The sequence below is a fragment of the Oncorhynchus tshawytscha genome, linkage group LG02 (genome assembly GCF_018296145.1).
Source record: "Oncorhynchus tshawytscha isolate Ot180627B linkage group LG02, Otsh_v2.0, whole genome shotgun sequence".
Classification (NCBI taxonomy): Eukaryota; Metazoa; Chordata; class Actinopteri; order Salmoniformes; family Salmonidae; genus Oncorhynchus; species Oncorhynchus tshawytscha.
Genome location: NC_056430.1, coordinates 47,879,473 through 47,893,323, shown reverse-complemented (window position 1 = coordinate 47,893,323; position 13,851 = coordinate 47,879,473). Strand labels below are relative to the sequence as shown.

Here is a 13,851-nt window from a genome sequence, read left to right as displayed (position 1 = left end):
AAAGTGCAAATCAATCTCAGAAAAACAGCAAAGGACCTTGTGAAGATGCTGGAGGAAACAGGTACAAAAGTATCTATATCCACTGTAAAACTAGTCCTTTATCGACATAACCTGAAAGTCCGCTCAGCAAGGAAGAAGCCACTGCTCCAAAACCGCCATAAATGATGAAACAAAAATACAACTGTTTGGCCATAATGACCATAGTTATGTTTGAAGGAAAAAGGGGGAGGCTTGCAAGCCGAAGAACACCATCCCAACCGTGAAGCACGGGGGTGGCAGCATCATGTTGTGGGGTGCTTTGCTGCAGGAGGGACTGGTGCACTTCACAAAATAGATGGCACCATGAGGAAGGACAATTATGTGGATATATTGAAGCAACATCTCAAGACATCAGTTAAAGCTTGGTTGCAAATGGGTCTTCCAAATGGACAATGACTGCAAGCATACTTCCAAAGTTGTGGCAAAATGGCCTAAAGACAACAAAGTCAAGGTATTGGAGTGGCCATCACAAAGCCCTGACCTCAATCCTATAGAAAATTTGTGGGCAGAACTGAAAAAGTGTGTGCGAGCAAGGAGGCCGACAAACCTGACTCAGTTACACCAGCTCTGCCAGGAGGAATGGGCCAAAATTCACCCAACTTATTGTGGGAAGGTTGTGGAAGGCTACCCAAAACATTTGACCCAAGTTAAACAATTTAAAGGCAGTGCTACTAAATACTAACTGAGTGTATGTAAATTTCTGACCCACTGGGAATGTGATGAAAGAAATAAAGCTGAAATAAATCGTTCTCACTACTATTATTCTGACATTTCAAATTCTTAAAATAAAGTGGTGATCCTAACTGACCTAAGACAGGTCATTTTTACGAGGATTAAATGTCAGGAATTGTGAAAAACTGAATTTAAATGTATTTGGCTAAGGTGTATGTAAACTTCTGACTTCAACTGTAGATGTTCTTCTTCTCTGTTTTTGTTTTACTATTTCACTGCCATACTTTGTTCGAGTTGTCTAACCATATTGTCTCAAGAGGACCACAATGGAAATAAGTCCCAGACTTTATTGTGTGTTATGCTCAATGATTTTATTCATGTACATGTGTCACTTTTTAAAGTTTTATGTGTGCTTGTTTTTTAAAACGGTCAAATTAATAAACAAAACGAAAAAGAGAAATGGAACTACAACATTTCACATCACGCCAACCACGCAAACTAGTCTGTGCTACAGTCCGCCAAAAAGCTAGTTATCTTAGTTAGCTTTCTGCTTACCAGCTCTAACAAAAACGCAAGGATGGTATATTGTTTTGCTCCAGGCTGCAACCATATCTCTTCAGCGGGAAGGTGCTCATTTTATTGTTTCCGAACGATGTCCAGAGAAGACTTTGGGTCCATCTGATAAGGTACATGCACAGCATGTCCGCTATACATCAAAGGCATGAGACCTGAGGTGTAGTTTTCTTTTTTAGATGTTAGCACATTGTTAGCGTTTTACTTGTTTTGATTACATAAGTGCTTCAAAATTCACAAAGAGTAACGTTAGCTGATGAGACATCATAGAACAAAATGTATAAGATCTCTCTTATACATTTAATAATGATACTTTAATAGAAAATGACAAAAGTCACCCAGTAAAATCCTACTTGAGTAAAAGTCTAAAAGTATTTGGTTTTACATATACTTAAGTATCAAAGGTAAATGTAATTGCTAAAATATACTTAAGTATCAAAAGTAAAAGTATAAATAATTTTAAATTCCTTATATTAAGCAAACCAGGCAGCACAATTTTCTTGTTTTTAAAAATTTAGATAACCAAGGGCACGCTCCAATACAGACATCCTTTAAAGCATGTGTTTAGTGAGTCTGCCAGATCAGAGGCAGTAGGGATGACCAGGGATGTTCTCTTGGTGTATGGAGTAAAAAGGAATGTAGTGAAGTAAAAGTTGTCAAAAATATAAATAGTAAAGTACAGATAGCCAAAAATAGTAGTAAATAGTACTTTCCATTATTTTTACATAAGTACTTTAAACCACTGCTTATAACACCAAAATTGTAACATTTTGCATGCTTCACGAAAACTTGGGAAAAGGAACGCGCCTATATTCTTTGATTTCCCCTTGCTAGGACTGTCGCATTAAATAAACGTCACCAGCAAACCTGCGAACAGGAAGCGTTAGACAAAGCTAGCCAGTCAGACAAGACAAACAGCCTGATATCAAACATGCTTGCTGGTAGTGATTTCGTAAATCTGCGAAATAGATTCAAGAAAGATGCTGAACTTCTTATGCAAGGGGTTTCAGCAGGTGACCGCAACGAAAAGAGTAAGTAAAGTTAACTATTAGCCATTAAAATACCCTCGTAGCTAACGTCAGCAGCTAGCACAGACGACAGTTTCAAGAAGTAACAAATCAGTGAATGAGTCGTAAATAACTTATTTGGACTGTGTCGTTGCCTATCATATTCAACTTCCCTATTTCAAATTGCTATTACACCGAGGAGGTGTGGAATATGGCCAAAATACCACGGCCAATGGCTGTTCTTAGGACATAACCCTTAGCCGTGGTATATTGGCCATATAACGTTACCACAAACCCCTGAGTTACCTTATTGCTATTATAAACTGTTTCACAACGTAATTAAAACAGTAAAAAAAATAAGTCATTCCCGTGGTACATGGGCTGCTGTTATGTGCCAGATGTTAAGCCTACAAACCGTTATAAATGGCCTATTTGCGAGATTGACTTAATTCAATAGACATATGCTACTGACTAAAATCTGGGTTTCTAATTGCAATTAAACTTTGCCATAGTTTGCTGAGCTAGATGCAGGTAACCTGTAGCCCCTGGTAGGCCAACATATAATTTCAGGGAAATATCCTCAATGATACATTTGCGATAGAGCTGTGAACATGATCGCAATTGATAACTTTCAATTTAATGAATTAAACATGGCCATTAATAATTGCATAATAACACAAGCCTCCAGGTAGGCTACACAAGTGGCACAAATTGATTTGCAATGGCTTCAGTGATATCGTCATTTCAATATATTTATTGTATCAAATGGTAGGCTACAGTATCCTACAATGGCATATAAATTAATATCCTACGTGATGTAAATATACCCTATCATTCTCCACATTTAATGTCATTTTCATTGTGGACTTTTCCCCCATAACAGAAGCATGTTAGGCAGTTCCATAACTTCCATTTAAAATTTCCACTCACGCAGCACTCCAGACCCTAGAACTGAGCACGAGTAAAACCCTTTGCTTGATTCTGTTATCCATAAGAAAAGTTGACATCAGAATGTAATTTACTTTAAACCACCTTTGAGAGAATTTATCTAAGAGCTCTAGTGCATCTAAAGTCGTTTTCCATGCTTTGTTGCCATTATAGCAGTTCTAGTGCGTTAATATGTTTTATAGAAAAGGGATGTCTCCATAATTACCAATCTAAATAGCCTACCTACAACTCGTAAAATGTGTGGGTGTGCTGCCTCTGCTGCAGCACTCTCTCAACCAGTGCTCTCAACGCTCACACACCTCCCCGGCCCTCCCCACAATTCTCTCACTCACTCATAGCAGCAGCAGGTAACAGTGAAAAAAAATATATATATACTGCTCAAAAAAATAAAGGGAACACTTAAACAACACAATGTAACTCCAAGTCAATCACACTTCTGTGAAATCAAACTGTCCACTTAGGAAGCAACACTGATTGACAATAAATGTCACATGCTGTTGTGCAAATGGAATAGACAACAGGTGGAAATTATAGGCAATTAGTAAGACACCCCCAATAAAGGAGTGTTTCTGCAGGTGGGGACCACAGACCACTTCTCAGTTCCTATGCTTCCTGGCTGATGTTTTGGTCACTTTTGAATGCTGGCGGTACTTTCACTCTAGTGGTAGCATGAGAAGGAGTCTACAACCCACACAAGTGGCTCAGGTAGTGCAGCTCATCCAGGATGGCACATCAATGTGAGCCGTGGCAAGAAGGTTTGCTGTGTCTGTCAGCGTAGTGTCCAGAGCATGGAGGCGCTACCAGGAGACAGGCCAGTACATCAGGAGATGTGGAGGAGGCCGTAGGAGGGAAACAACCCAGCAGCAGGACCGCTACCTCCGCCTTTGTGCAAGGAGGAGCAGGAGGAGCACTGCCAGAGCCCTGCAAAATGACCTCCAGCAGGCCACAAATGTGCATGTGTCTGCTCAAGCGGTCAGAAACAGACTCCATGAGGGTGGTATGAGGGCCCGACGTCCACAGGTGGGGGTTGTGCTTACAGCCCATCACCGTGCAGGACATTTGGCATTTGCCAGAGAACACCAAGATTGGCAAATTCGCCACTGGCGCCCTGTGCTCTTCACAGATGAAAGCAGGTTCACACTGAGCACATGTGACAGACATGACAGTCTGGGGACGCCATGGAGAACGTTCTGCTGCCTGCAACATCCTCCAGCATGTCCGGTTTGGCGGTGGGTCAGTCATGGTGTGGGGAGCCGCACAGCCCTCCATGTGCTCGCCAGAGGTAGCCTGACTGCCATTGGGTACCGAGATGAGATCCTCAGACCCATTGGCCCGCCTGTTCCCCAGACCTGAATCCAATTGAGCACATCTGGTACATCATGTCTCGCTCCATCCACCAACGCCACGTTGCACCACAGACTGTCCAGGAGTTGGCGGATGCTTTAGTTCAGGTCTGGGAGGAGATCCCTCAGGAGACCATCCGCCACCTCATCAGGAGCATGCCCAGGCGTTGTAGGGAGGTCATACAGGCACGTGGAGGCCACACACACTACTGAGCCTAATTTTGACTTGTTTTAAGGACATTACATCAAAGTTGGATCAGCCTGTAGTGTGGTTTTCCACTTTAATTTTGAGTGTGACTCCAAATCCAGACCTCCATGGGTTGATAAATTTGATTTCCATTGATCATTTTTGTGTGATTTTGTTGTCAGCACATTCAACTATGTAAAGAAAAAAGTATTTAATAAGAATATTTCATTCATTCAGATCTAGGATGTGTTATTTTAGTGTTCCCTTTATTTTTTTGAGCAGTGTATATTTTTTAAGAGAAATGCCATGGTGGTCTCTGGCCAATTTAGAAGTGGCCCAAAAACCCGACCAATACATTTTCACCTGCTACATCGTTTTCAAAGTAGCCAAATTTCAAGAAAACCACAAACATGGCAACCCTGCATAGATTTCTAAAATTTGCAGGCCAATGACCACTCAAAATCCACCCACAAAGCCTAAAAACTAGACCAACCTTTTTGAGAGCAGTTGACACGTGTTTCCAATAGGTGTCTCCAAAATGACAATCTAAATAGTACTGGTAAAATTGCTTTCCCCTGTTCTCTGCATTTCTTCCTTTGTTATTTGTTCATCACACCAAATTATTTACTCTGAACTATACTATAGAAGTGATTGATAAAGACATGTTTTTCTTTCAGAAAACATTGTGAAATTGTGTTATTTAGAATAATTTTAATGTATATATAAAAAAATGTCAAACTAAACTAAATGCAGTAGTTGCGTTCTTTCCAGCTTCAATTTGAAGTGATTGTTAGCTGTGTAGTTGGCTAGCTAGCAACGGGAGAAGAGCCTCGGTAGTGGGGGTTGGAACCAGCTATGGGAACAGAACAAAAAAACGGAAAATAACAATTTGAGGAACTGAACTGGGAACGAAAGTGATCTCTAGTGTTCCAGAACAGAACCATTATTTTAAAGGCATGATAATAGGTTAATAATGTTATTTTACATTCCTAGCATTTTTTTGAGTCCCTACAAAAAAATGCCTTCAAAGCGCCTATGCAAAGCACTCACTCTGTAACCTTCTATTGTTTGCCTGCCAGCTAGTTTCTATGCTAGTTAAGGATGCTAAAGTTATGACGTGTCACATTGGATTTATTAACAACCAAAGGGTAAGATGTGTTTTAAATTCTGGTGCAACTGCACCCACAAGCTTGTTAGCTAGCTCTGGTCCAGGGGCGTTGAGCTAGCCTTGGCGTTGAGACAACTCTCGGATGTTCAAAGTTCCTCCATATTGTAATGAAACAGCATGGAGCAGGTCTGAGGTCCGGCGCGCTATCGAGAGTCTGTGGCATAGCAGTGTGAGCAGACAACACAGAGTTACAGGCATGGAATAAACAATTAACAAAAAAACAGAAAACAAAGGGGGAGTCTATATAAAATGTGTGCAAAAGGCATGAGGAGGTAGGCGAATAATTACAATTTTGCAGATTAACACTGGAGTGATAAATGATCAGATGGTCATGTACAGGTAGAGATATTGGTGTGCAAAAGAGCAGAAAAGTAAATAAATAAAAACAGTATGGGGATGAGGTAGGTGAAAATGGGTGGGCTATTTACCATTAGACTATGCACAGCTGCAGCGATCGGTTAGCTGCTCAGATAGCTGATGTTTGAAGTTGGTGAGGGAGATAAAAGTCTCCAACTTCAGCGATTTTGCAATTCGTTCCAGTCACAGGCAGCAGAGTACTGGAACGAAAGGCGGCCAAATGAGGTGTTGGCTTTAGGGATGATCAGTGAGATACACCTGCTGGAGCGCGTGCTACGGATGGGTGTTGCCATCGTGACCAGTGAACTGAGATAAGGCGGAGCTTTACCTAGCATGGACTTGTAGATGACCTGGAGCCAGTGGGTCTGGCGACGAATATGTAACGAGGGCCAGCCGACTAGAGCATACAAGTCGCAGTGGTGGGTGGTATAAGGTGCTTTAGTGACAAAACGGATGGCACTGTGATAGACTGCATCCAGTTTGCTGAGTAGAGTGTTGGAAGCCATTTTGTAGATGACATCGCCGAAGTCGAGGATCGGTAGGATAGTCAGTTTTACTAGGGTAAGCTTGGCGGCGTGAGTGAAGGAGGCTTTGTTGCGGAATAGAAAGCCGACTCTTGATTTGATTTTCGATTGGAGATGTTTGATATGAGTCTGGAAGGAGAGTTTGCAGTCTAGCCAGACACCTAGGTACTTATAGATGTCCACATATTCAAGGTCGGAACCATCCAGGGTGGTGATGCTAGTCGGGCATGCGGGTGCAGGCAGCGATCGGTTGAAAAGCATGCATTTGGTTTTACTAGCGTTTAAGAGCAGTTGGAGGCCACGGAAGGAGTGTTGTATGGCATTACTCCCTCCTTTCAAAGAGCGCGTCCTCGCGCTAGCTTGCGACTTTACGTCTTACAGGAACGCTCTCACCGGCCAAGCACACGCACTGTCGTGGATGCAAGGTCCGATCACTTCTGACACCAATGTAATGAAACGGCAGGGAGCAGGTCTCGAACCCTCAACCTTCTAGCCCGAGTTCTGGCGCGCTATTGACTGTGCCGCAAAAGCATGCTCAGAGTCGATTTCCGCGCTTATAAACCCAGGGTCGTTACAATATTAACCGTTTGTCCGTAGCTAGCTAGGAATCTAGTTGGCATATAATTATGTCATTCGTTGAAGTAATGATTGGCCTACTAATATACTAAACACATAATGCACCTCATATTATGATGCCAAGCCTCCTCCATGTCCACCCCCTATCTTGCTCTCTCCCCACCATGCAAAATTTCAGTTGCATCTCACACACTACACTTGTCTGTTCGTCAAGCATGTAAACAACTAGTTTGCCTGGTCCATAGAAAGCTGCTCTATTGATTTTCACTGGTTTAAAAAAGGAACAATATAAACGGGTACTTTTCTGGTTCTAACCAGTTCAGGCCTTTATTATACTGGTCGGATAGTGGTTCGAAACGATTGGAAAATAATTTTGGTTCCAACCCCTGCTCCATAGCAACCATTTTTGTTTTCCATAGCAACCTGCCAATCAATTGAACAACCTGTAAACCTTGGCTGGAAACAATGCTAATCGAACGAACGACCAGACTAGCAACCTCGGGACTATATCTTCGTGGAAGGATGAAATCGTATGAATTCCAAAATAATGTTTTTAATGATTCTAACCATTGTATTTGTCTCGAATAGGCTTGCAAAATTCCATGAACTTTCAATAAATTCCCTGGTTTCCCAAAATCCTAGTTGGAGGATCACGGAATCAGAAGGGAATAAGCAGGAAATCCGGAATCATCCAACCAGGATTTCTGGAAACCAGGGAATTTATTGAAAGTTCCCAGAATTTTGAAACCCTAGTCTCGAACCTAACACGGCCCAATATATCCTCCAAACCACGGCTTTAGGTATTATCACTTAAATATAGCCAACATTGTGCCATCACACAGGAGGTCCAGCAGGCAGATTTGACAACAGAGAGAACAATTGTCTTATCTTCAGGACCAAACTGGGCAACATGCCACTGATTCTTGATTGTTTTGACTGTGCAAATGCTGTGTCAGCACTGCAGCAACATGATAGTTTCAGACTATACTTCTGGACTGTACTCAAGACTCAGCCCAGTGCTTGTGTAAGCTGATATGCATCAAAAGAAACAGCAGACCCAACATTGGCTGGCTGGATGGTCCAGTTAATGGTATTCTTTTACGCTGGCGATATTTTGTGCCACATTATTCATGTGAAATATTCCCTTATTTTTATACTATTAAATGACCTTTGAAGTTGCTATTTGAACTGTCTAGTATGAGACAGCGGGAACTTGGTGGGCCGGATTTTCAACTAGAGGAGATTTTTGTTCCAATGCCAGTGCACTGGGTTCATACCTGAGGACAGACCTCGCAGCTTGTCCACTTCACCAGCCAACTCCTGTCTCTGATACTTTTAATCAACTGCTAAATTATAGGGATTAATAGGCTTTCCAAAAAATTATCTTATCGCCTACTGCCCCTCGTGCTATCTGTTTCATCTTGAAATGTCTTGAACCTTTTAAAAGGTGCGGATTGGGAACCTTCTGTTCTCATATTCTGTTGTAAATTCAATCTGTTTTTATAACCCCTTGGCAGACTGACAATATTCAGCATTATACTCAATGATGCTGAATAGCCTAGGCTACAGCCTACTATCATCATGCATAGGCCTAGCTAGATTGTGTAGCACCCTTCAACAAATCTCTAAACACTAAACTGTGAGCGAAATTACACATGATCACTGTAGGCCTTTGCTGTTTCTTTTGAGAAATATACTGAATAAGTGATGATCTAGGCCTACTTCATTACCAGTGACCATGGCATTTTGTCTCAAACAGGTCAAGAAGAGAAAGATGCCAAACCACTGTCTCGGATCAACCGCCATTCTGTCTTCTGGATTGTGTCATCTGTTGGGTTGACGTATTATTTCGACTTCCTCCGGGTCCTCATGGAGAATGAGGATATCAAAAGGTGTTGTTTTGATGAAAAAAAATATTTTGTCCACAAACCAATCCAGCTAGTTTGAAAAGATGAGGAATTGTGTGTGTAGGTCTTTGCAGTGGGTCATCTGTGATCAGTAGGCTAATCAAATGGGTTGTTAACCTGGATCCAGACTTGAGAATTGGTCAATGTAATTGGAAAAGTCCCAAATATTGTGCTTATTTGTTCTTTTTTGGTTAGGCACATTTCATTCATGCAGGATTATCTGAATACTCAATGTTTGCAGAAACGCAATTATGACAACTACATTTACCGAAGTTCCTATCATGTATTTGCTGCTTTGGGGTTTTGTTTTCCAGCTGGTGGTTCAATCTTGGTGTCATACTGCTGGGAATATGTCTATCTTTGGCCACATTTAGCATTGTATACCTGGAGTGGTTCAAGGGCATAAAGGACTACGACCAGGAGTACCCTGCTATTGCCCCTATTACCACAGCAGCCTTCATTGCAGCATCATGCAGGTAATACTCTTTCAATTACATTGTACATCCTCAAAACTGACATGGGATGTGTTAACATAAAGGATGTTTTTTTACCCTCTTGCCGAAATTAACTTACGCCTCTTGTAGAAGTGCAATGTGCTTAATGTTACAAATTTCATTAGTTCAAGCATAGAATATTAACTGTCAAACATACATTTGTATAATTGTTACTCTCCTGTGGCGGGATTTTGCAGAGAAATAACATATTACTTTAGCTACGAAGGCTGTAGGAAATCCATCACTTAACTTTGCAAAAAGTAACAAGGGTTTACAAAAAAGACAGATTAATTTCTTATTTGCTTACTTTAATCCATTGTTTATCCTCAACAGTGGATTAAAGTGAGAAAATAAGAAATGAATCTATTTTTTGTTGTTCTCCAACTCGTCTCTGCCTCGAATTAGTCCTTTTGGAAGTTTTTCCTTGGGTAAACCCTTTTTGTTGGATTTTTGTCATTGCTGTCGAGCACCCCTCCTTAGTTTTCTTTGTTTGCTGTAGCACGGCAGCCTTCCTGAAATCTTCGCAAAAGTACCTTAATATTCATTAAAGCATACCCTGTTATTGATCTACAGTGTCTTGCAAAAGTATTCATCCCCTTGGCATTTTTCCTATTTTGTTGCATTACAACCTGTAATTTTAAGTTGATTTTTATTTGGATTTCATGTAATGGACATTCACTTCACCAATTTGGACTATTTTGTGTAAGGGAAAAAAATCACTTGTTTCAAAAAATTAAAAACTTAAGTGGTGTGTGCCTATGTATTCACCCCCTTTTTGCTATGAAGCCCCTAAATAAGATCTGGTGCAACCAAAGTCACATAATTAGGCCTCCTGTGTGCAATCTAAGTGTCACATGATCTGTCACATGATATCAGTATATATATATACCTGTTCTGAAAGGCCCCAGAGTCTGCAACACCACTAAACAAAGGGCACCACCAAGCAAGCGGCACCATGAAGACCAATGAGCTCCCCAAACAGGTCAGGGACAAAGTTGTGGAGAAGTACAGACCAGGGATGGGTTATGAAAAAATATCAGAAACTTTAAACATCCCACGGAGCACCATTAAATCCATTATTAAAAAATGGAAAGAATATGGCACCACAACAAACCTCCCAAGAGAGGGCTGCCCACCAAAACTCACGGACCAGGCAAAGAGGGCATTAATCAGAGAGACGACAAAGAGACCAAAGATAACCCTAAAGGAGCTGCAAAGCTCCACAGCGGAGATTGGAGTATCTGTCCATAGGACCACTTTAAGCTGTACACTCCACAGAGCTGGGCTTTACGGAAGAGTGGCCAGAAAAAAAACATTGTTTTACAAAGAAAATAAGCAAACATATGGAAGAAGATACTCTGGTCATATGAGACTAAAATGGAGCTTTTTGGACATCAAGGAAAACGCTATGTCTGGCACAAACCCAACACCTCTCATCACCCCAAGAACATCATCCCCACAATGAAGCATGGTGGTGGCAGCATCATGCTGTGGGGATGTTTTTCATCTGCAGGGACTGGGAAACTGGTCAGAATTGAAGGAATGATGGATGGCGCTAAATACTGGGAAATTCTTGAGGGAAACCTGTTTGTCTTCCAGAGATTTGAAACTGTAACGGAGGTTCACCTTCCAGCAGGACAATGACCCTAAGCATACTACTAAAGCAACCCTCGAGTGGTTTAAGGGGAAATATTTAAATGTCTTGGAATGGCCTAGTCAAAGCCCAGAATTCAATCCAATTGAGAATCTGTGGTATGACTTAAAGATTGCTGTACACCATCGGAACCCATCCAACTGGAAGGAGCTGGAGCAGTTTTACCTTGAAGATTGGGTAAAAATCCCAGTGGCTAGAAGTGCTAACCTTTTAGAGACAGACCCCAAGCGACGTGGAGCTGTAATTGCTACAAAAGGTGGCTCTACAAAGTATTGGCTTTTGGGGGTGGGGGGAGGGGGTGAATAGTTATGCACGCTCACGTTTTCTGTTTTTTGTGTTATTTCTTTGTTTCAGAATAAAAAATATATTGAAAATATATATATTCCTTCAAAGTGGTAGGCATGTTGTGTAAATCAAATCAAACAAACCCCCCAAAAATATATTTTCATTCCAGGTTGTAAGACAACAAAATAGGAAAAATGCCAAGGGGGGCGAATACTTTCGCAAGCCACTGTATGTGAATAGACACAAATGGCATAGCTAGCTGGCTACATTGTTGTTAGCCTATTTTACAATATCTCCAAAGATGATCAAAGAATGATTTTGATCAAGCACATTTTTTTATTTCTTCTCCCCAGTTTAAATATAGCACTGTGGCCTGTGTGGTCGTTCCTCACCCCCATCCTCCTGTTTACCCAGTTCATGGGTGGTGTTATGCTCATATCCATGCTTGGGTGAGATGTTAAGGTAAGATGGCAACATGTAAATAAAGATGGTCTTATGAATCAACAATATAGATTGTGTAAGAATCGGTATTGTGAACTGTATTGTTAATATTTGTTCCATCCAATACTTCTCCCTCCATTTCAAACTGATATCATTGTATTGCATAACTACCAATAATAGATAACTAAGTATCTACTGCTGAGTGCAATTATTTTTGTTTCATTTACAGTACTAAAGCCTCAACAATGACGTCAGTTTGACTTTCGTGTTAACAAATTGATAATGTTCAGGGAAGTTTTTTTTTTTGCGTAAATATATTATATTTGATAAATTACCAAAGCTTTTTAAGTGCTTTAATTGTTTTTGTATATGTTTTTGAATCGCATGTGTAGTTTTGAGTCACAAAGCCATTGTGCTATTAACATTGTAAATGTGTCCTTACATTCTGTCAAATCTGTTAAATAAATAATGGTTTGTAGCTAATGTCAACCTTGTTTTCCTGTATTGTTGGCAAAAAGTCTAACTGTCAGAATTATTGATATGAACTTGAGTGTCTTTATTTAATACTGTATGTGGGACTAATAGGTCATTTAAGTGGACAAAATTCTTCCACTCATTGGGTCACAAATAATCCTCAAGGTTTTTGTTGCATCAAGATGAGCTATACTGTAGTTGTCTAACTGTTGTGGGATCAGTTATTATAATCTCCTTGAGAAAATCTATAGGCCTACCTAAAAATGTACAGGCCTACACCTGCAAGATGGTTGTAGAATCAAACACCCTTTAATAACAACTGCAATAAGATACACTTGAGCAAGTCACCTTAAAACCCTTTACACTCGTAGGAATTGGCCTTAGGGCTAAATTGAAATGTTTCTTACAGAAGTATATGAAAAGCATATGCATAACCATGGTAGCAACTGAAAGGGAACAATTTGGAGATAATGGGGAAATTATTAGACCAAAGGTGAGGACACAACAGTTCATCTGACATAAGACTTAATCCAAATATTACTGTTGATTTTATGTGCATTTTACATTTCCTGCACTTTTCAATGCATTTGTTGGGAACAATATCTGAAAAATACTCTGTATACATTCAGTAACATGATAAGAATATTCCTGGAAAATGTGGGGTAGTGAGAGGTCTACTTCTAACTCCACGTGGCCACACAACTCTCCAAAATGTGCACAGTTCCTAAGTAATTTAAATGCACTTTTATGATCCCAAGAAAAGTCTCCAACTGTGCCGTTGAAGAACTTTTATTATTGTTATTTTTTAAACTAGGCAAGTCAGTTAAGAACAAATTCTTATTTTCAATAACGGTCTAGGAACAGCGGGTTAACTGCCTGTTCAAGGGCAGAACGACAGATTTGTACCCTGTCAGCTCAGGGGTTTGAACTTGCAACCTTCCGGTTACTAGTCCAACGCTCTAACCACTAGGCTACCCTTGTCGAGCAAGCACAATTGTATTTGTTTTGTTTGGAACACAGACCTGTATCCCCGACATCACACAATTACTGTTGAGGTTTACACAATCCAAAAACACTTCAAAACATTAGGAACACCTTCCTAATATTGAGTTGCCACCCCATTTTGCCCACAGAACAGAGTCAATTTGTGGACTACAAGGTGTTGGAAAGCGTTCCACAGGGATGCTGGCCAATGTTGACTC

At 40.7% G+C, this 13,851-nt stretch overlaps 1 protein-coding gene across 1 annotated transcript; it reads left to right on the top strand.

Moving 5' to 3' along the window:
* The first annotated feature begins 2,119 nt into the window (after positions 1 to 2,119).
* On the top strand, positions 2,120 to 12,664 carry LOC112233753 (transmembrane protein 128-like). Its single transcript, XM_024401570.2, has 5 exons — positions 2,120 to 2,315; positions 9,154 to 9,286; positions 9,616 to 9,777; positions 12,088 to 12,196; positions 12,405 to 12,664. The coding sequence occupies exons 1-4, from the start codon at positions 2,216 to 2,218 to the stop codon at positions 12,185 to 12,187; spliced, it is 495 nt and encodes a 164-aa protein (XP_024257338.1). The 5' UTR covers positions 2,120 to 2,215; the 3' UTR covers positions 12,188 to 12,196; positions 12,405 to 12,664.
* The last annotated feature ends 1,187 nt before the right edge of the window (positions 12,665 to 13,851 follow it).